The sequence below is a fragment of the Panthera leo genome, chromosome A1 (genome assembly GCF_018350215.1).
Source record: "Panthera leo isolate Ple1 chromosome A1, P.leo_Ple1_pat1.1, whole genome shotgun sequence".
In the NCBI taxonomy this organism is placed as follows: Eukaryota; Metazoa; Chordata; class Mammalia; order Carnivora; family Felidae; genus Panthera; species Panthera leo.
Window position 1 is genome coordinate 88499429 of NC_056679.1, and position 22034 is coordinate 88521462.

The following is a 22034-nucleotide window of genomic DNA, read 5'->3' on the forward strand; positions in this document are numbered from 1 at the left end:
ATCTCCTGCCTGTTCTTGCCCACAGAGAACCCAGGCAGTGGGCAAGCCCAGAGGCTGGGGTGCTCAGGACTTGGTCTCCATCAGACACTGCGGCCTGCAGTAGCGGGTGCCTGCCTCTCTCGCCCATGCGTCTACAGGGCTGAGGGACCCTGTGACGCAGAGCAAGCTCCAGAGAGGCCTGGACCCTCAGGCCTCTGTCTCTTCCCACCCCCACTCCCCACTGCACTGTTGTGCCCACAAACAGTGATGTCCCCTCTTGGACCCCACTCACTCCTGGGCCCACCATGACTTCCCATCTGTCCGGGCTTCATTGCTATAAACACCATGCACCACAACAGAAACCACCCCATTGAAAACGTGCCAGACACGTGGAACACATTGGCAGGTTTCCATGGATGGGACCAGTGTCCACCGGCCCATCGCCGTGAGCCCCCAGCCGCACCTCCCCGGACTGCTGCAGGTCCTGGTCTGCCTGTCAGCCTGTGGTCAGCCTGCCCGGAGTGACAGGAGGGAGTTCCTGCTGAGCTGATGGAGGCACCGGGACCCCTCACCCGCCAGGCCGCTGCCCCCACAGTGGGCTCCATTGTGCTCTTGCTGTCTCTTCGGCCATGTCGGGGAAAGAAGGGGGCTTCTTCAGGGCTGTAGCTCTAAGGGTCCTGGAACAGGACAAGGAGCAGAGAGGCAGTGGTGACCTGGGCCAGGGGCTCTGCTGGTTGAGACGTGGGTTCTGTAGGGTCTGCATATTGTAGATGCAGAGGCGGGAAGTGACTTTCCCCAACAGTGAGAAGGGTCACTGAAGGTGGAGGTGTCCACTCCCTGTGGGTACATGAGGAGTGAGGGCTGGACCACAGCTCTCCTGGAAACAGAAGGGCAGATCCCAAGATTCCCCCAGTATCCCTGCTCTGGTGCACACACAGCTATTCCCAGTAACTCGGTCCAACACTAATGAGACGATGCTGTGACGAGATTCTGCAGATGGAATCAAGGTCCCAGATCAGGGCACTGTCCAGGTGGGCCTGCCCTCATCACATGAGGTCCTTTATAAGCAGACTTTTCAACTGCTGGTCACAGAAGGGGAGTCTGAGATTCCCAGCATGAAAAGGATGCTGGCATGACGATGGAGGGGGTCATGGGGCGAGGAATGCATGTGACCTCTAGGAGCTCAGAGCGGCCCAGCCGACAACCAGAGAGGAAAGGGGGGCCTCAGTGCCATTGCTGCAAGGAGCTTGATTCTGCTCGAAGGAGCCCAGATGACGCAGCTCGGCCAACAGCCTGCTTGCAGACTTCTGGCCTCTAGACCCAGGAGACAGCACATTCCTCTTGTGTCCACCCACCCAGTTTAAGCACTTTGCTATGGCAGCCACAGGAAACTGACACAGATCCTCTTACCAGGACATGGGGCACCACTGTCATAACACCTAAAAACGTGGAAGTGGCTTGGGCATTGGGCAGCAGCTTGAGATTCTTGAGACACATAAGAGAAAATCCCAGGCTGCCGTGAACAGACTGTTGGTGGAAATGTGCTGTCAGAGCGCCAGTGGGCACTCTGAGATGGGGGGAGGGGCACTTGTCACAGCAGCAGAGTGAACTGTGTCCTCCTGAACTGTGTCCGGCTGAACTGTGTCCTCCTGTTGGACGCAGGGCAGAACTTGAGAGCTGTGACCCTGGGAGATTCCTGGGTCAGGGGAGAAAGGTGCATCTGGTTTGTAGTGAGGTGGAGAGAGATGGGGGAAGACGGCAGCTCCTGAAGCTTTGGGACGTCCTCAGCCGGTCCAGGTGGCACCCACTCGGGGGTGCGAACGCATGTCCCTGAGAGACCCTCCATGTGGCTCACAGGTGTCCAGGCCTCTCTGCACAGGCCAGGAGCAGAGGCAGTCCAGCCAGGACCGCGTTCTGATGGTGTGGCCCACCGGGTCTCAGAGAATGTAGTATCAGCAGAAATACTGTGTGCTTAGACTGGAAGGGACCAAGGGAAATGGGCTGTTGCATTTCCAGAGTCGCACAGGAGGAAAACACGCTGTGGACCCGCGCTGCCCTTCAGGGAAAGGCTGAATGACTCCAAGAGCACAGAGCACAGCCTTGATTCACAGAGGATTGCTCTCATGCCTTGAAACCCACTGGAGCTCACCCTGCTGGATTCTGATGTTTCTTGGGACTCTTTTCCAACCCCCACCCCCGACTCACTGCCTTTCTAAGTAGACTTTCTTTTTTAGAGCAGTTGTAGGTTCATAGCAAAATTGAGTGGAAGGTACAGAGATTTCCCAGACATGCCCTGACCCCACACCAGAGACGTGCCTTTATTCATAAAGGAGCCCATGCTGACACATCATTGTCACCCAAAGTGCACCGTTTCCAGTAGGGTTCAGTCTTGCTGCTGCGCATTCTGTGTGACAAGTGTATCCACCACTGCAGCCGTATCTCACACAGTGTGTGACGTCACCGCCTTGACAGCCCAGCCCTCCTGCACCCTGAGTCATCCCTGGCCCCCCCCCCCCAATCCCCGCAGCCACTGGATTGGCTCCTTTCACTTAGTGATACGTGGTTAAGGTTCCCCATGTCCTTTAACGGCTGGGTGGTGTGTTTCTCTTTAGCACTGAGTGATGTCGGGTTGTCTGGATGGACCACTATTCACATATCCATTCCATCCTTTGGATAACAGTCCTTTATCAGGTGTGCCTTTTACATTTTCTCCCAGGTGGTGGCTTGTTTTCTCACTCTCTTGACAGTGTTTTCCACAGAACAGAAAATTTTAATGGTAATGAACTCCAGCTTATCCATTCTCTTTCATGGACTGTGCCTTCATTGTTGGGTTTTAAAGGCCTCACCACACCCAAAGCCTTTTGGGTTTTCCCCATGTTATCCTCTAGGAGTTTCATGGTTGCATGTTTTATATTTGGGCCCATGATCCATTTTTGAGTTAATTTTTGTGTAGGATATAAGGACTCTGCCTAGATTTTTTTTTTCTTGGCATGTAGATGCCCAGCACCACTTCTTGAAAAGATTATCTCTGTTCCATTGTATTGCCTTTGCTTTTTCGTTCAGAATCTTTTGGCTGCATGTTTCTGGGTCTATGTCTGGGCGCTCTGTTCTGTTCCAGTGACCCACTTGTCTATTCTTCCACCAACAGGACACTGTCTTGATTGCATTCGCTTTGTAGTGAGTCATGAAGTCAGGTAGTGTCAGTCCTCTGTTCTCTTTCAATACTGAGTTGCCTTTTCTGAGTCTTTCACCTCTGAAAAGACACTTCAGAATCAGTTTGTTGACATCTGGGATTTTAATTGGGATTGCACTGAATCTATAAATCAAGTTTGGAAATACTGACATCTTGACAGTATTGAATTTTACATGCAGACAAAGACAGTTTTCCCTCCTTTCCAATCAGTATACTTTTCTTATCTTATTGCATTAGCTAGGACTTCCAGTGCGACGTTGAAAAGGAATGGCGAGAGGGAACACCTTGCCTTGTTCATGACCTGAACAGGAAAATTTCTAGTTTCTCACCATTAACTATGATGTTAGCCATAGAACATAGATTTTTTGGTAGCTGTTCTGTATGAAGTTGATGAAGTTTCCCTCTGTACCTAGTTTACTGGAAGTGTTTTTTTTTTTAATCATGAATGGGTGTTCGATTTTGTCAAATGCTTTCCTACATCTATTGATATGATCATGTGGTTTTTCTGTAGTATGTTGATGTGATGAATCTATTAATTGATTTTTGAATGGTGAACCAGCCTTGCATACCACTTGGTCATGGTGTATAATTATTTTATGCATTGTTGGATTTGGTTTGCTAATATTTTGTCAAGGATTTTTGCATCGATTGTCATGAGAGATATTTGTCTGTAGTTTCCTTGTAATGTTTTTGTTAGATTTGTGTTAGGGTAATGCTGCCTCATAGAATGAGTTAGGAAGTATTCTCTCTGCTTCTATCCTCTGCAAAGAGACTGTAGATAATAAGGTAAATTTCTCCTTATATATTTAGTAGAATTCACCAGTGAACCCACTGGGGCCTGGAGCTTTCTGTTTGGGGAAGTTATGAAATCACTGATTCATTTTCTCTAATAGAAACGGGTCTATTCAAATTGTTTATCTTTTTTAATGGGCATTTGGCAGATTTTTCCTTCAAGGAATTGGTCCATTTCATCTAGCTTATTAAATTTGTGGCCACAGTTGTTCATAATATTTCTTTAGTATCATTTTAATGTTCATGGGATCTGCTTCTCTACAGGTAAGGTGATTTTCTCCCTTTGGCTTTTTTCAAGATTTTTTCTTTATCTTTGATTTTCTAAAGTTTGATTATGATATGCCTAGTTTTAGGGTTTTTTGTTGTTATTTTGTTTTTGCATTAATCCTGTTTGGTATACTCTGAACTTCCTGAATCTGTGGTTTGGTGCCTGGCATGAATTTGGAGGGAAATTCTCACTCAGTGTTGCTTCAAATGTTTCTTCTGTCCCTCTTCCTCTTGGTTCTCTGTCTGGTCTTTCCCCCAACCCCCCCCCCCCCCCCCCCCGCCAATATGTACACTTTGCCTTTTGTTGCCCCATAGTCCTTGGATAATCTGGGTTCTCTGTTTTGCAGCCTTGTTTATCTTCGCTTTCATCTTGGAAATTTTTGTTGACACATCCCCAGGCTCACAGATTCTTCGGCTGTGTCCCCTCTACGGATGAGCCTGCCAAAAGCATTCCTCATTTCCATTATAGTGTTTTTGACCTCTAGCATTTCTTTTTTATTCTTTCTTAGCATTTCTATCCCTCAGTATACATTACCTACCTGTTCTTGCGTACTCTCTACTTTATCCAGTAGAGTCCTTAGCATATTAATCACAGCTGTTTTAAATTCCTGCTCTGATAATTCCAACATGACTGCCTTGTCTGGTTCTGATGCTGCTCTGTGTCCTCAAATTGTGTTTCTTATCTTTCAGTGTGCCTTGTGTTTTTTTCTTGATGGTGACAGACATGATGTACCAGGTGAAAGAAACCACTGTAAACAGGACTTTGGTGGTGTGGTGAGCAGGTCAGGCTCTGGTAGACTCATTTCTCCGGAAGATGGGCCGGTGCTCTGGTGTTTCGTGGTGACTACTTTCCCCTCCCTGTCAGGAGCATGAGGGGACATCTCCTCCAGTCTTCACTGTGATAGCCTGCTGGAGTCCTCACTCTCAGACTTGTCCATGCTGAGCCTCCAGCAACCTGTCCCGTACAGTGTGGTTTTTCACGCGTGGGCACTGGTTCCCAAGGGGGTTTCTGGTTTAGTAGGTTGTGATTCCCTGGGCTCACCTGCCTCCAGATTTGGGGGCAGTGGTTTACCCTGTGACCTCATTTCTCTGAGGGACTAAAGGAGAGTTGTGTTTTCAGCTTGTTCAGCTTTTGTCTGGATGTGAGGATGGGGTAGCAACTTCCCAGCTCCATGAGTATGAGATCAGAACAGGAACTCTGGCAACCTTTCTAACTTCTGTGTTTTTCTCTTGGGCTAGGGACAGTCTGCTACTCTTGCCCTATGCCTGTCCCACCAAGTAGTTTGGAGATGATGGAGAGGAATTTTGCCCCAGGGGGGACCATACTGAGTCTCTCCCCCACCAGATTGAGGAGATTCACATAACGAGCCAATGATATTTAGATGACACTTTGAACAAAGATGATGGGTAAAAAGATGAGACTTTTGAGGATGTTGGGATGGAGTGAATATATTTTGTAGGTGGGCCGAGTGTGAGTTCAGGAGGAACAGAGGGCAGCCTATAATGGTCTGACTTATTGCTCTCAAAAAGATATGTCCCAGTCCTGATTCCAGGAACCTGCAAATGTGACCTTACTTGGAAAAAAATGTCTCCGCAGATGCAGTTATGTTAAGGATGTTGAGATCACGTGGGGTCATTTGCTGGGCACTAAATCCACTGACAAGTGTTGACAGACACACAGTGGATGAGACAGCGATGCCACAATGTTGGAGGGATGGGCACATGCAGCTTCAGGCCACCGTGAGGTGCACAGGCCGGAAGCAGTCTCCTCTGGGACCTTTGGGGGGAGCAGTACCCTGACCTCACCTTGGCTTCAGATTCAGGCCTCCACACCTACGTGAGCATAAGCTCTATGGTTTCCCCCGACCTATTTGTAGTAGTTCCTTACGGAAGCCCCAGGAAAATCACACACCTCTATTTGCTTTTTGTTCAGTTTGCAGTCAGGCCACATGACAGGAGGAGACCCCACCCCAGGCTGTGAGGTCTGTGCACAGTGAGGGGTGGGTGGGTAGGGACTCTCCTCAGTCTGTGAGGTTTGCACACAGTGAAGCGTGGGTGTTGGGGAGACCCTGCCCCAGGCTGTGAGGTCTGTGCACAGTGAGGGGTGGGTTTTGGGGAGACCCCACCCCAGGCTGTGAGGTCTGTGCACAGTGAGGCGTGGGTGAGGGGGAGATCCTTCCCAGGCTGTGAGGTCTGTGCACAGTGAGGGGTGGGTGTTGGGTAGACCCTCCCCAGGCTATGAGGTCTGTGCACAGTGAAGGGTGGGTGTTGGGGAGACTCCGCCCCAGGCTGTGCGTTCTGTGCGCAGTGAGGGGTGGGTGGGTGAGGGGGAGGCCCTGCCCCAGGCTGTGAGGTCTGTGCATAGTGAGGGGTGGGTGAGGGGGAGACCCTTCCCCAGGCTGTGAGGTCTGTGCACAGTGAGGGGTGGGTTTTGGGAGACCCTCCCCAGGCTGTGAGGTCTGTGCACAGTGAGGGGTGGGTGAGGGGGGGATCCTGGATCCTGCCCAGGCTGTGAGGTCTGCCCCCCCACCCCACTAGGCAGTGTAAGAAGGGGGAGGCCTGACAGTGTTACCGGCAGCAGGAATTGGACTGTGGGGCCTCCTAGGGTCAGGGTTTGACTACAGGACGGCAGGGTACCTACTTCCCCAGACCCAGAGCTCAGAGTGAGCTTGGACAAGATGCCATGATCTTTTTTTTAGGACCTGAACACCCCTGCAAGCCCAGAAAGCCAGTGAGGCTGCAGGTTCAGGCACCTCCTTATTTGGGTTAGTCTCGAGGGATCACTGTTGCTACCCAGGGCGTCTTGCTCTTCTTCCCCAGCTAATGCTCCAGCCCCTCTCTGTGACACCCTGTGTCAGGGCCAGGTCCTGTGTGGCCAAGCCAACTGGGAAGAAAGGTGGTCTGTGGGTTTAGCAGGAAGCCACCGACTACAGAAGGAAGCTCATTTTCTGAGATGGGGCATAAATGGTGGGTTTGGATCTGCACGCTGAGCAGCCTGCTGGTCTGGATCCTGCCCTGAGGGCTGAGACCCCTTCCCTTCTCTCCACACTGTCCTCCCTGAGTCTTCGGTCCCACTGGTCAGCTGGGAGGGATCTCATGCTCCAGAGGCCTCAGCGCTGTTCTGGGGTGCCTCTGTGAGCCCTCGGGGCAAGACAGCACGCGGGGCAGACCTGAGTGTCCGAATCATAGGTGAAGTGCTTCCTCAGCACTTGGGGGTGGCTCCTGGGCTTGTCCTCTGACCCGTCTGTATCATCTTCCCCAGCTGTGATCTTAGCGCCTTGGCCACATTCAGAACCAGAGCCTCAGTTCACTGGACATTGTGGCCTGAGGTCCCACAGCAACAGCCAAGGGATGGCAGGAGGCTGTGCATTGCCTGACTGTCCTTGTTCACCTCAAAAATAAATAGGTATTTTATCAGCAAAAATGGGTTTATTCAGGGATAACAGAGAGTTGCAGTTTAGGACATTCTAACGGTTTCTCATTGGCTGGGTTACAGAGGTGGTCTTCTTGTAGGAGATGCAACCCACACCTCTTCCTTCGGGGGGCCTGTAGCTGGTGATTCTTTCCAGTTGTGGATGCTTTGGTTGGGGTCCCCAAGGGGCAGGCTCCCCTTTCCGGCATCCCTGGCTAGTGTCGGAGTCCACGTTAGTGGGGCTTCTCTTTAATTTCACACGCTCACCTTACACAGTGTGGGATTAGTGCCATTGCTGCCCCCACGCCTCCCAGAACATCTGCCCCCGAGTCTCCCAACAAGGGTCAGCCCTCTGGGCACCTGCTGTATGGCTGGGCATGGGAAGAAAAGGCCACTGTGGGTGGGCACAGCCTCCTCCACGTCCAGCTGGGTTTCTGCACCCAGCAACCAGCTGATGGACACAAGCCCTTTGCTCATTCCGGGAAAGATGCTCCAAGCAGAAGGGTCAGCTGGGGAAAGTGAGTCACCAGTCCCCCATCCTGAGGGTGAGAGGAAATGGCAGAGGTGGGGACAGGAGATGTCGAGTAGAGTCTGAAGGACCCTGGGGCACCTGGTGGGGGAAAATGTGCCAGAGAGACAGGGTGGTGCCGGTGCCCAAGCTGCCCACTGGGAGAGCAGCTGCCCATGATGGCACACCAGCCACACTCTGAGGACATGCTTGTCCACGCCTGTGGGAGTCTGGTCCACGGGGCACAGTCTCTGGTCCTGCTCATAGCTCTCCACCTCTGCAGCCCGGGGGTCCTTACCTGGCAGCACAGCCTGGCTGTGCGTGGCTCTCTTGGGCTGGCAGGAGCTCCTGGGGCTGCAAAGCGATACCTTCCCACTGCTCCTGCCTTCTTGTGCTGAGGAAGCCTAGGAGCGAGACTGACCAGCCGTTTTGGGAAGCAGGACCACCCTTGCCTCCCGCCCTGCGGCTTTTCACTTTCAAAATGAATCAGGGAAAATTACCTCCTCAACAGGCCCACTGCTGTTCCAAGTTTCCAGATGGATGCCAGAAGTTTGAAATATTATGTGGATGTGGAAATCAGTTGCAAATGTGAAAACTGACTACAATTTGTGTGTCTTTCAAGTTTTACTCAAACCTATGGCTAATAATTAAACTGGCAGCAGTAAGGAGGGAGGGGGCTCCTCACAGGTGAGGCTGGTGGTCTCATGCCAGGGCTGACGCCCTGCCTCTGAGAAGGCATTTCATCAAAGTCCAAACCAAACCAAAGCCCCCACCCTAACTGACTGCATACAGTCGCATTCCTTGTGTGTGTGTGTGTCTGTGTGTTTGAAAATGTCTCCAGGATGTTCGTCTTTTCCTCGGCTAAAATCTCTGTGTGTGCTCATTTGGGGCCTGCAGGGAAAATCACTTGTGGAATCCACATCAGTTGCTCCTCACTTTACTCCTCCCATTCCAAGCTCTGCCTTCTAAAGGACCAGGACCACGGACTCCCATCCGTGCAGCCTCTGAAGCTGTGGACCGCTGGGCATGGCCTGGGAATGGAGTGGGGGGGTCCCCCGGCTGCGGCCACACTGAAGTCCAGGGCTGAGGAGGCCAGCGAGTTACCTCCTGAGGGACCCACACACCTTGGTGGGTGACGCACCTGCAGCCTGCATGCCCAGGGCGTGTTTAAAATTCAGAGAGTTGAAAGAATGAAATCAAAGCAAGAATAACAAATCCTGACACATGAAATAAATGACACTGTAATGTCACAGTTTTATCTGAACACATCAAGCCCATTTGCTCACAAGTCCTGGACGCTCTCTTGTAAGTAGCACAGCCCGGACATTGTGATATGCGTCACATGGCTCAAGATGAAGTAGTTACTTCTGGGCCTTTTATACAAAACCCACCTGTGCCTGAAACAGACCAATTAACTCAGGGTTGTTTTGTTCCAGAGTCAATTGTTTTTGATGAGATGTGAAAGCAGTTTCATGTCAGCGTGAAGTTGGTGCCATAGCTGCAAGGGTCTTGCGTTTTGCCCACCTTTATATGGAGTAAAACTGGACTCAGAGCATTTTGTGTTTTAGGAAGTGCAAACACCTCCCAGGGTGACAACAAACCAATATAGTCCAGCCCCAATCGTCAGTTAAAGGGCAAACACTAATATTTTGGTGCAGAAATAAAGCACATGGGTGACCTCAACCCCACAAATGGACTGAACGTCAGTGTCAGGGGTCAAGGCCCACATCAGGAAAGCAGAAAACAGGGTGGACACCACAGGCCCCATTGCCAACAGCCCGCTGCCACTGCTAAGCATCAGTGGGGTCCTCATGACACCCTCCAGAGCATCTCCTCACCTGATGCAAAGAACTAGGCTCCAGCCATCACACCAACACCTGGGCTGCCTGAAGATGGCCAGAGAGATCACCACCTGACTATTCACCTGCTTCCCCTGGTCCAGCTTCCAGAAGCAACTCAGTGTCCAGTCCCAGTTATGTCCTCTGAGTCCAAAAAGTGGGGCATGGCCAGTCCATCCAGACTAGGGAGCAGTGGGGGCTGGAGTTAGGGCACCAGGGGATGGGAGCAGTGGGGGTGGAGTCAGAGCACCTGGGGAGGGGCGTGGTGGGGGTGGAGTCAGAGGACCAGGGGAGGGGAGAGATGGGGAGTAGAGTCAGGGCATCTGGGGTGGGAGCAGTGGGGGTGGAGTTAGAGCACCTGGGGAGGGGAGAAGTTGGGATTAGAGTCAGAGCACCTGGGGAGGGGAGCTGTGGGGGTGGAGTCAGGGCACCAGGGGAGGGGAGAGGTGGGGAGTAGAGTCAGGGCATCTGGGGTGGGACCTGTGGGGGTGGAGTTAGAGCACCTGGGGAGGGGAGAGGTTGGGATTAGAGTCAGAGCACCTGGGGAGGGGAGCAGTAGGGGTGGAGTTAGGACACCAAGGGAGGGGAGAGGTGGGGAGTAGAGTCAGGGCACCTGGGGTGGGAGCAGTGGGGGTGGAGTTAGAGCACCTGGGATTAGGAGTAACTGGTGTTGGAATTACTGCCTGGTTTCATAGGGATTTTTGAAAAGGGCTGGCCTTTTAGGTTGCCCTTCATAGTTAGGGTTGGCCTGTGCCTTGGAGTCCAGTGGTTAAACAGGTAGGTGTCTGTGCTTAGGTTCCAGCCTGATTTGGCAATGGAGTTTTGCTAGTGGAAGTGTGTAAGATGAAAAAGTTAACTCTGGGATCAAGCTTAATAAGTAGCATAAAATGATCCTGATGTACCTTTTTTTTTTTAACAGTCTAATTCTGCAGAGAACTGTTGTCTCCATCAATTTATGTATTCACGGGAGAGAATGGCCCAGAGATAATGCCCTAACGCTCCAGTGTCTTCAGTGCCACATGCCTTGCTGGTGCTTGGGGTCTCAAGCATCCCCAGGTGCTGGAAAAGGAGAGGCTAGTTCTGGAGAACTCACCGGGAGTCCTGGCCCTGCTTTGAGTACTGCCAGTTGCAGAAGTCTGTGCAGCCCAGCTGCCAGGAGATGAAGGGCAGTGGTTGTCTCCAGCATGAGCGGATGCTGGCAGGACCGCCCTAGCAGGCTAAGGGTGGGACAGGTTTGCTTTCCTTCCGACTTCAGGGCTCTTGATGGCAGAAGTCACCTGGCCTGTGGCTCTTCCTCTGACTGCTGATGTGAGATGCACAGATACCCACGGAGTTTTGAGGAGCCTGGGGTCAGCATGTGTGTGTGTGCACATGCAAGTCCATGTGTGTATGCACACGTGTGTGCACTCTGAGTCCCTGGTGTGAGTCTGGAGTTCAGCTGTCACAGAGAACCACATGCTCCACCTCTAGGAACCTCATTCCTCATGGGCTGTTGCAGGAACTGAAGCTTCTGGAGTTAGGGCAGCCTGCCTACCTGCACATGCCCAGGGCCCAGGGCACGAACTGCATCCTCCCGCCTCACTCCAAGCTCCACAGGACACGATCCCGCCACTGCATCTGGGCACAGCAGAAGCTCTCAATAACTGTCCTGTTGACACACGTACACATCTGCTGTGCCCTCCTTGTCCTCCCCAGCACTGAGCCTGAGAAGAAGGAGCTTCTGGGGCTGAGAACTCCAATCTCACAGTGCCAGAAAAGTGCTGGGGCACTCACTCACACGCCAGCATCAGACTGGCGGCCCTGAAAGCACAGGCCCACTTGTCATTCTGGAGGTTGGTAGGGACAGGTCAAATAAAGTAGACAGAGATGAGGACTATATCTCACCAAAGTAACAAGAACCAGAAGATACCCATGAAGGTTATTTTCTAGACGTGCTACTTCCTGTGTCTTCTTGAACAAGCAAGCTTCCAGAAATTTGCGCACTCCTAGGTGACCCCAAATTCACATCCACACTGAACTGGAATGCGACATTAGCAGAAATGGCCACATTATGCAAAAGCTAGCCCTGGATCAGGGCAGGCCCTGAGTCAGTGACAGGTGTCCTTATGAGACAAGGGAGGGGGAATTTCAGTCAGCCATTTGGTGATGGAGGCAGAGACTGGGGAGACACGGCCATGAGCCCAGAACACCTGAGGCTCTGGCAGTCAGGAGAGGCAGGAGAGATCCTCCTGGAGCCTTCAGAGGAAGCATGGCCCTGTGACACCTTGACCTCAGTCTCCTGGCCTCCAGACCTGGGAGAGAACAAAGCCTGCTGTCCTAGGCCCCCCACTTGTACTTCATTAGCAGCCCCAGAAAATTAGCACTATACCTGCACAGTCAGAGGACAGCCACAGGAGAGCCTATTCCAAAGCAGTCTGCAGGTGGCCCAGCCTGTGAGAGAAGGGCTCACCCACTTCCACACTCTGCCCCCATCCTTTCCTGAGGGGCCCTCCCACTGGGATCCCAAGCAGAAAGCAGCATCAACATGTATCTTCAAAATACATTCTAAAACTATGGTATCTCTTCTATTTCTGGGCAGAAATGGGGCACCTAAAGAAAAAATCGACACTTTTTAAAATAGGTGCAATATGTATTATTTTCACACTTGGCTAAAAACTGGGCAGGGGAACATTTCAGGTGTTTATAGGATGACCTCCAGATGTACTAGACTTCGGGTAGAAAATCACAGCACAACCAGGAAGGAACTGGCCTGTCCCCAGAGAAGGACAGACTGAGGGCACTGGGGCCCACGCACAGTGGCCCGGGGGGGGGGGCGGGGGGTAGTCTCGGGCCTGAATGTGGTCCTGCAGAAGGGGCTCTGCTCACATAGCACACAGAGTTAGGGGGGCAGAGTCAAAAATCAGCAGACTTCTTTACCAGAGACTTAAATTGCCCTTTTGCACCAAGCAAGGACAGAGAAACAATGAAGACTCCGCTAGCTGTGCTGCTGGCCATGCAAAGCAGCCTTGAGCACTGGGGTCAGCTTCCAGCTGCTCTCCAGGCTCCAAGGGGCTCAAGTATGAAAGGGGAGTGGCCTGCAAGGAGGGGGGAGTGGGTAGGGGGGAGCCCTGCAGGGAGGAGGAATGGGGAGGGAGGGCAGGGAGTGGGGTGGGGGGGAGCAGGGGGCAGTGGGGAGAGTGGGGGGAGTGGGGGGAGGAGAGAGGGGGGAGAAGGGGGAGAGTGGGGGGGAGGAGTGAGGGGAGTAAGGGTAGGGAGCAGGGAATCAGGGCCCAGGACAGGTGGGAGCAAGAGGAGCTGGGGCCACCATGGGGGTGCAGGCCTCCTGGAGCTTCTCCTCCCCCCTGGGGGCCATGGTCAGCATCACAGTGCACAGGGAGCCAGGCCCCTACAGCCCAGGCAGGCCTGCACCTCCCAGGGCAAGGCCTCCAGGTACCGCCTAGTCCTGGACCCAACTTCCCGGGCTTTCTGGTCAAGGAAGCGTGCAGGTGTTGAGAACAAAGCACTCAGGGAAGTGACTGTCATGCTTTCTTGTCCCTCTAAGTCAGTTTCTTTGCCCTCCGATTGTGCTTGTCGATGGTTAGGGTGGTCCGGTCCACGGCGGCGGTGATGTCATCCAGGGCCTCGTCCTGCCTCTCCAGCTCTGCCTCGGTGTCCAGGGCAAGACCTTTGAGTTTCCTCAGGATCTGCAAGAGAGGCACATGTGGCAGAGGGGGATGCCTTTCTTCAAACTCTCAAAAACAGTGTATCTTCCCGTCACGTTTATAGTGCTTAGGAAATGTTGTGAGTCAGTAGGGGTGATGAACACTTTGCCCTCCAGTCCTGGGTCTGGGTCTCAGCTGGGCCACTCAGCAGCATTGACCCCCAGGGCGGGCAGCAGGCTGGAGTTGACAATGCAGCCTGGGGTCTGTACAGTCACTGTCTTCAGTACCTGTCTGCACCCAAGGACCGAACCCAGACTAGCTGGAAACACAGGATTTACAAAGAAAAGCCAACCACTTTCTCCTTTGTGTTTGAAACATTTCACATACAAAGCACCCAAGGGAGGTGAGATCGTGGAGCACAATCCTGCGGGCTGAGAGGGGAGGAGGGACGCTGACAGGCTGGATGGTGGCCCCTCGCCCCATTTCTGTGGCTCAGTCACACGTCCAAAGTCTCACACGCTGTAAGAGCAGGCGTTTTACTGCAATTCTACCGAGACTACTTGCATTGTGAAAGGTACTTTAACTACGTGCGTGCTGAGCCTGGCTTTAAAACTTTAATATCCTCAAGCTGACAACAAAAAGGAATGATTTTAAGAGAAATCTTAATGACCAACTACCTGCAATAAATGTTAATGCCAGTTTCAGGGAAAGTCGGGTCAGGACAAAGGGCCTGCAGAATGTGAATCGTTGAGGAGCACAGGGTGCCTGTCTGCCCTCTCCCAGCGGGTCCATGGCCCACAGATGACTTCTAAGTCCTTGGTCATGCAGGGACGAGTGTCAGCAGTGACTGGCCCAGGGGATACAGCGGGGACCCCACAGGGCGCCATACCGCGCACTGATATCACCCCCACTGGCACCACCAGGTGACACCACAGCCTAGGACTGGCCACACCTCAGGACAGCACACCAGTCCCCAGGTGACGTCTTGGGAGGTGTCTCAAGAAGCCACCCTGCACTGCTGGCTGCCACACGAGGAAGAGAATGGAGGCAGGGAGGTGGCCGGGAGGATGAGCAGATCAGCTCCTTCCTCAGGAGCGGTGAGGCCGGAATGAGCTCACAAATGGGAGCAAGCTGTCAAAACTATAAAGCGCCATGTGAGGCGCGCCCGCCAAGTCCTGGAGGCTCAGCTGCAGGAGCACCGCGACAGCCCGCTTCGTGGAGGGGCTGGCGGTGAGGAGCGCGGAGGTCGCTGTGACAGAGGCAGGCTGGGCCCCTTACCTCTCTGCGAGCCCAGCATCACCCCCGGGAGCCCCGTCCAGGCACAGAACAACAAATCCTGACCCTAGGTAGCAGGCTCAGACACCAGCCTTGCGCGCCCTCTGGGAGCCGCTGAGTCACTGGAAAAACTGGACGGAGCTCTGGAAAGTATACTGTGGGGTCAGTCGGCTCTGAGGGACGGGCTGGATGACCTAATACAGGAGGTCTTTTCCATCGCGTTCCTATGACCTCACATGGCTGAGGCCCAAACAGCACAATAAACAGTCACCGCTCAGCACCGTGTGAGGCAGGTCCCTCTCCCACCAACCACCCCTCCCAGCAGGCCTCCACCTTGAGTGCACCAATGCGGCGCTCCAGGAGGTATGCACACACCACGTCCCCGGCGGGCCGGCCTGTACTACCCATGTGCACCCAATTCCACACCCATGAGGGGACACCCTGTGCTGAGCCATCTATGTCCCTGTCAACCCCACCAAGCATCTTCCAGGACCAGCAGGATCTGCACTGTGAGCAGGCACAGGTGCACCTGTGCTGATGACATGGGCTTTTAGTAAGGCAGCTACTGGCCAGATCTCACTGGGCAAGCACACAGGACACAGAACTAGAAAAGGAAGTATGTTGTCCTGAACCCAAACCCAGCTGGTGCTGTCAGACAAGCACTGCTAGTAACGCTGTGGCACTTGAGCATCCGGCCTCCTTCCACCCCGTGCCCGCACGCTCACACAGACGTGTGACTCTGGGGGCCGAAGCACACACCCACGACCTCATCCCGGTCAGCCCAGATCTGGGTAAGGACTGTGGGTCCCCTGCCACGTACCCCAACTGGTCTCTAAGAGCCTTCAAACTAGCTGTGTCTCAAACCAGGCCCAGGAGCTTGCTCAAGACCCTAAGCTCAGGGCCAGTCAGTGCAGCCCTGATGTGATGAGCCCACAGGGATCATGGTGTGATGACCCAGGTCATAGCACTCACACAGCCATGCGAGGGGGTTAGGACCCAGGCCTGCTCTCGTAGCCCTGAGCAGCTATGGCAGATGTCCTGCCTATGGAGAGCCACAGCTGGGACTTGAAATTTTCTAATGTGCACATTTTCAACAGTAAAAACGGTAAGTATTATGACTGTCAACAGTGCACCCTATTTTACCCCATCAAACCAAGATATTCTCACTTCAGTGTGAGGTCAACGCGAACAATGCTAACGAGACACATGCTTTCATCAATTGCCGAATGGTGTACTCCCAGCACACCTCAAGCTGGATAAGCCACACTTCCAGTGCTCAGTGGCTACATGTGGCCCATGGCCATCGTGCCAGGGAGCACAAGACCACCCCACCACGTGACAGCTTTCCCAACAGAGCCGCGCCCCTTTGTGGCCCAGCGCATGCCTCTTGCCGGGATCCAGGACCGGCTGACTCGCCCGCAAACGCGGAGCATTCTGTTGAGTGTGCAGTCCAAACACGGCACGTTCCTGTTGACTTGCTGGACTCTGAAAATGTCTCTCTGAGACGCCTTCTGTGCAGCCCGTGAGGAGACCCTGGCCGGCCCGCCAAAACTGTGCTTGAAATTAACTGATACTGCAGAAATACGAGTGCCCTTCACAGCCACCATGTCTGCCAATAAAATTACTGAGGACACTGTCAGGCTAAGAGTGTGCCTCGCATGCTGGTGTGGTGTTCTTTCCCTTTAAGAAAGGGGCTGGAGACACTAAGCGGCACCATGTGCATTCCACAGAACACAGGGTGGAAAGAATGGGGAGTAGCAAGTCTGGCCAAACCTGAACAGTTGTTACTGCTGTGGCCCAGGATGACAAGCCGTCTCGTCAGCAATGTCTCATGCTGCCAGTCTCTGAAGGATCAGCAGGCCGTTCAGAGGAGCCATCCCTGGGCACTGCCTCAACCCGGCTCCACGGCTCGTCCTCAGGTCCCTGCCCCAGTGACAAGCCATCTTCCTGGACACATGTGAACCTACACAGAAATGACCTGAGTAAAAGCACACTGAGTTTTGGGAGGAAGCAACTTTCGTAAACTACAGAGAAACACACGGTGCACACAGCACAGGCGAGGCACAGACAGACACAAACAGGCACTGCCGGGAAAGCTCGGTCCCCTCTGGCAGGGCACTGGGCCCACTCGGCAGCTTCAACAACCAGGAGAGATGCCTGGATGGCTCGGGCCAGCAGCGGGTGGCGCCACGTGGTCCCCAGGGCAGAGAAGTTACTGTGCTCTCTCTGTACTGGCCATATGCCAGGATGGCCTGTACCTCCCGACACCACAGACCGCACAGATAGTGGCACAGATGACACTTTCATTCTGTTTATAATAAATGATGGAAAAGCAGCTCATCCAGCAAGGAAGGTCCACTTATAAACATGTGTGTTTCAATGTAAGCTCCTTACCACAAGCTGTCAATGTGTGAGAATCAGAGGGAGGAGGCAGAGGCCCAGCTCCGCTGTGAGCCTCCAGGGCCCTGGTTGTCCAGCCTCCGGCTCCGACCACGTCACTGTGGCAGGGGAGGGACACAGAGCACAGAAGGATGGACCTTCACGTGTGCACAACATCTGCAATGTGCTAACTCACCGTCTGAAGAAGAAAATGCCTTGTTCTGCCTCATGATAAAACCCCAGGATTCAGAGTACCACTACATCAATATTAAGTACCTAAAGTGAGTTTAGTATTAGTGAGACTGTCTGCCCTGATCTTGTTATTAAGCTGACTCACTGAAAAACTGTGAATTTTCTTGCAGTGAGAAATTAGTAACCATTTAAGAACAGAGCTGGGATAAATCAAGCTGTCTGCAAGTCCAAATAGTTCTTCCAGTTGGGGCCATTAATATGCTATAGAGAAGGTAAAGAGGAAAACACTGGCCTCCAGCACAGCCAAAGCTCTGGAGGCTGTAAAGAACATTCTAGGCTACGATCTGTCACATTCAGCACTCATAGACCACCCCCATGTCCCACCTCGTCCGTTCTGCTGCGTTCCTCGAGGCCCTGAGGGCTGTCTGTGGACAGCAGCACAGGGTTCTCTTCTAGGGAGGCCCCTCCTCAAGACCGCCTCCCTGTGCAGCGGGTGGAGAAGTGGACTCACTAGGATCCTATCCCAACAGTGAGACACGGGCAGCTGCGTTCAGGGATCCCTCAGTCCTCAAAGTGGGCCGACCGGCCTGTCCAACTCAGGGTCCAGGCAGGGCAGGCACACGGAACGCTGCCCAGGACTAGGGGGGGCTCTGGGCACCAGCCCACCATCAGGTCACCATGGGATCCAAGTAGGACTCACCCCAGAATGCAAGAAAATAGAGGTAAAGGCCTAAGACCTGCATCCCACACAGAGACATGTTCAAGACCTAACTAGGGAAGTGTGTCCGTGTTCCTGGGCTGCAAGATGGCGGTGCGTCCCAAAGTGACCTACACATTCACCACAATCTGTGTCAAATTTCCAGAAGCCTTTCTTCCTCCCCAGAAGGAGGAGGAATCTCCAATCCCTCCTCCAATCTGTCTGGAATTGCAACGAGCCCTTCAGGGCCAAAGCAACCCTAGAGAAGGAGACTGAGGCAGGAGGACTCACAGCTCCCCACACCAGCGTGGGGAGGAGTGTGTGGAAAATACTACAGGGGGAGTGACCCTGGGACCTGGGAGTGGCAGTGGGGCCCAGACATACAGACACAGTGAATGCACACACGTGGGCCATCCACACACCGTGTACTTGGCTGCAGAAAGGAAAGTGCAGGTGCTTCAAGACCATCAGCTGGAAAGCTCGGTGCGCAGCGAGGAAAGCCTAGCGTGGATGGACACACAGGTGACTGCACCCGAAGGAGGTTCCCAGAGCAGGTGACCTCAAGGAGCAGCACAGGAGGGCCACGGCCGGGAGCTGACGCTGTACGGGACTTGGACACAACCGCACACTTACATGATGAGTGTTCACTACAACAGCACACACGGGGTAAAGTGCCAAGGCGCGCCATCCTGAAATGTCTGCACTTTAAGGTGTGGGGTTCCCTTGGAGTTGAGGCAAGAGGAAAGCATACACTCCTGCCCGGCTCCCCCTGCTCCTGCCCTGCCCACCCCACCCCAGCCCCCGCTCCACCCTGCCCCTCCAGCTCCTACCCTCCCTCGTAATTGCTCCTGCCCTCCCAACCCCACCCCACGCTCCACCCTGCTCCCCCCACCTCCTGTCCTCCCCACCCCACCCCACTCCACACTCCACCCTGCTCCCCGACAGCTCCTGCCCCCCTCACTCCTGCTCCTGCCCTCAACCCAGGCTCTATAGCCCCTGCTCCTGTTCCCCAATACCTGCTCCTGACCCTACCCACTCCTGCCGTCCCCTGTCCTGCGCTCCGCCCCCTCACCTCTGCTCCTGCCCCTGAGCTCCTTCCTCAAGCTCCTCTCTCCCATGCTACTCCCCTTTCCCCCCACCCCCACAACCATGCTCCTCCCTCCCTGAGCTCCTGTCTCTAGCACTCCTCCCTCCAAGCAGCCCAGCAGCTGCTCTAGTTGGGGCTGGCACATTCTAGAATCTGTCTGCGGCACTGCCTCCCCATCCACGTCTCTGGGGCAGTGGAAGGGGCACAATGTGTTCCCAACCACCCAGACTGCAAGGGAGCTGCCCCTCCTCAAAGCCCAGCTGTGTCCTGGCGATGCCCTGGGGCCGATCACCATGGCCAGCGATTTCAGGGGGCAGCATAGGAGGGAGGGCATGAAGCCGCAGCAGGCGGGCCAGAGCTAGGACCCTAGTTCCCAGTGCAGCGCCCATCCCAGGACACCTGTCTTCTCACTGAGATGTCGACAGTCAGGGATGTCAGAGGTTTCCAAGGCTCTTCTTAGGTTTCACACAAGTGACACAGGACATGATGTCGGGGCATTTTTAATAACTTACAAAGTAACAGATACTGAAAAGAGGGGCCTAACTCACCAGTAGTATCTGGACTGGCATCAAAACCATAAATACGAGTGGCATCGTAACTTCCCGTACCCCACAAAGCAGCACTGCTTTTCCCATAAGTGATGAAAATGACTTGGAAGGTTCAGGGGAAGATACAGGACAGTAAGAGAATGGGCAGGGGGGAAGGGTAGAAACCTGAAATGAGTTCAGCACCCACTGCTCAAACATCAGCAGTCACTCCAAACAGCTCAGGGCACTGAATCCAGCCTCCTGGCCAGCAAGAAGGACACCAGCAGTTCCCGTCCCCGAGAAGAGCCCAGTCCAGCAAGGTGCCTGCCTGCCTGCGCCAATGCCCCTCCATGATCTCACCGGGATCTCATATCCCGAGTCCTCACCCTGTACCCCCAGAATGGGGACCAAGACCTCACAGCCTGGGTCCTCACCCCACGCCCCCAGAAAGGGGACCATGAGCTCACAGCCCAGGTCCTCACCCTGCACCCCCAGTACGGGGACCATGACCTCACAGCCCGGGTCCTCACCCTGCACCTTGAGAACGGGAACCGTGACCTCACAGCCCGGGTCCTCACCCCACACCCCTAGAACAGGGGCCGTGACCTCACAGTCTGGGTCCTCACCCCGCATCCCCAGTATGGGGACTGTGACCTCACAGCCCGGGTCCTCACCCCTCACCCCCAGTATGGGGACCGTGACCTCACAGCCTGGGTTCTCACCCCTCACCCCCAGTATGGGGACCGTGACCTCACAGCCCGGGTCCTCACCCCGCACCCCCAGAATGGGGACCGAGACCTTACAGCCTGGGTCCTCACCCCACACCCTCAGAATGGGGACCATGAGCTCACAGCCCGGGTCCTCACCCTGTACCCCCAGAAAGGGGACCGTGTGCTCACAGCCCGGGTCCTCATCACCCCACACTCCCAGTACGGGGACCGTGACCTCACAGCCCAGGTCTTCACCCTGCACCCACAGAACGGGGACCGTGAGCTCACAGCCTGGGTCCTCCCCCTGCACCCTCAGAAAGGGGACTATGACCTCATAGCCCGGGTCCTCATCACCCCGCAGTACCAGTACGGGGACCGTGACCTCACAGCCCGGGTCCTCACCCCCGCCCCCAGAATGGGGACCGTGAGCTCACAGGCCAGGTCCTCACCCTGCACCCCGTTATAGGAAGGGCAGGAGCATCTGGTGAACCCTCCTTTGCCACGTCTGTGGCTACACGTCAGGCTGCGGTCCCTGTACCACGGTCAGCGGGGAAAGCTAGATCAGGAGCAGACAGGGCAGTGGGGGTTAAGACATGATGGAGAAAACTCCCAGCGAGAGGAGAACTGCATCCAGCAGGCAGCGGACACTGCTGTCCTGACAAACAGGCCGCAGTCCCAAGGCAGGAAAGGCCAGCGCATCAGACGCGAGACATGGTTCACGGCGCTCTGCCAAACCCGTCCAGGGAATCCGGTGCCTCTTCCAGTCCCCGTGGACAGTGGCCGCCGTGGTGAGAGCTGGCCCGCTGCGCTGAGCACGCTGGCCCCGGGGAAACCACAGCCGGTCGTCTCTGTCAGCATCCGAACTGCTTTCCACGTAACAACTGTAACGGCATCTGCCACAGAAACCACAGCTGAACGGGAGGGGGCTGGGGGGGTGGGTCTTGCATTTCTGTTTTCCCCAGAAATTTACCTCATTCCTACTTTCGCTTGAGCTTCAACTACAGCTAAGAATTCTTGTCTAAATATGAAACATGTGTTTCACCTCTAGAGGACGAGGTCCTGTGGAGCTGGGCCCTCCCTGCAGGGGGGGAGGCAGCTGGCTGGTGCAGAGCCCTGCTCTCCTGCAGTGCTCCCCAGCCCCACCACCCAGGGGTCATTGCTTCCCCGCCCTGCAACTGGTGTCCTGACTCACGGCTTGGTCACCTGTGGACAACGGTCAGGACTAACCCCAGGGACGCAGTGTCTCATGGGGAAGGAGGGCACGGGAGCCCATCCTACTCACATCCTGACCTCTACCACCTAGGGAACAGACTGCTGGTTTGAAATTGGAAGGGGCCTTTCAAACCACATGGACGCCACCAGAACCAACAGATGAAATCCCTACACTTCCTATCAAAAAGTCACGCTCCTGCCTCGGCCTCAACACAACACAGTGGGATGCCTTCATAGGAGGGTGGGAGAGGGTCCCCGATCACCCCAGCCTGAGGCCTGTGTGCTCTCATCCTCTCTCAGGAGAACGGGGACTTGTCTGTTATAG

At 54.4% G+C, this 22034-nt stretch overlaps 1 protein-coding gene across 4 annotated transcripts in view; it reads right to left on the reverse strand.

The window, feature by feature from the left end:
* Positions 1 to 13501: 13501 nt before the first annotated feature.
* SNAP47 (synaptosome associated protein 47) overlaps positions 13502 to 22034 on the reverse strand; it is a 50958-nt gene continuing 42425 nt past the window's right edge. For 3 of the 4 annotated variants that reach the window (XM_042931811.1, XM_042931787.1, XM_042931794.1), the window contains one exon: positions 13502 to 13672. In XM_042931811.1, coding sequence (XP_042787745.1) covers positions 13599 to 13672 — 74 coding nt within the window. In that variant the 3' untranslated portion in view covers positions 13502 to 13598. Of the gene's footprint in view, positions 13673 to 21076; positions 21391 to 22034 lie in introns of those variants that run through there. The other variant, XM_042931803.1, reaches the window with a different exon arrangement.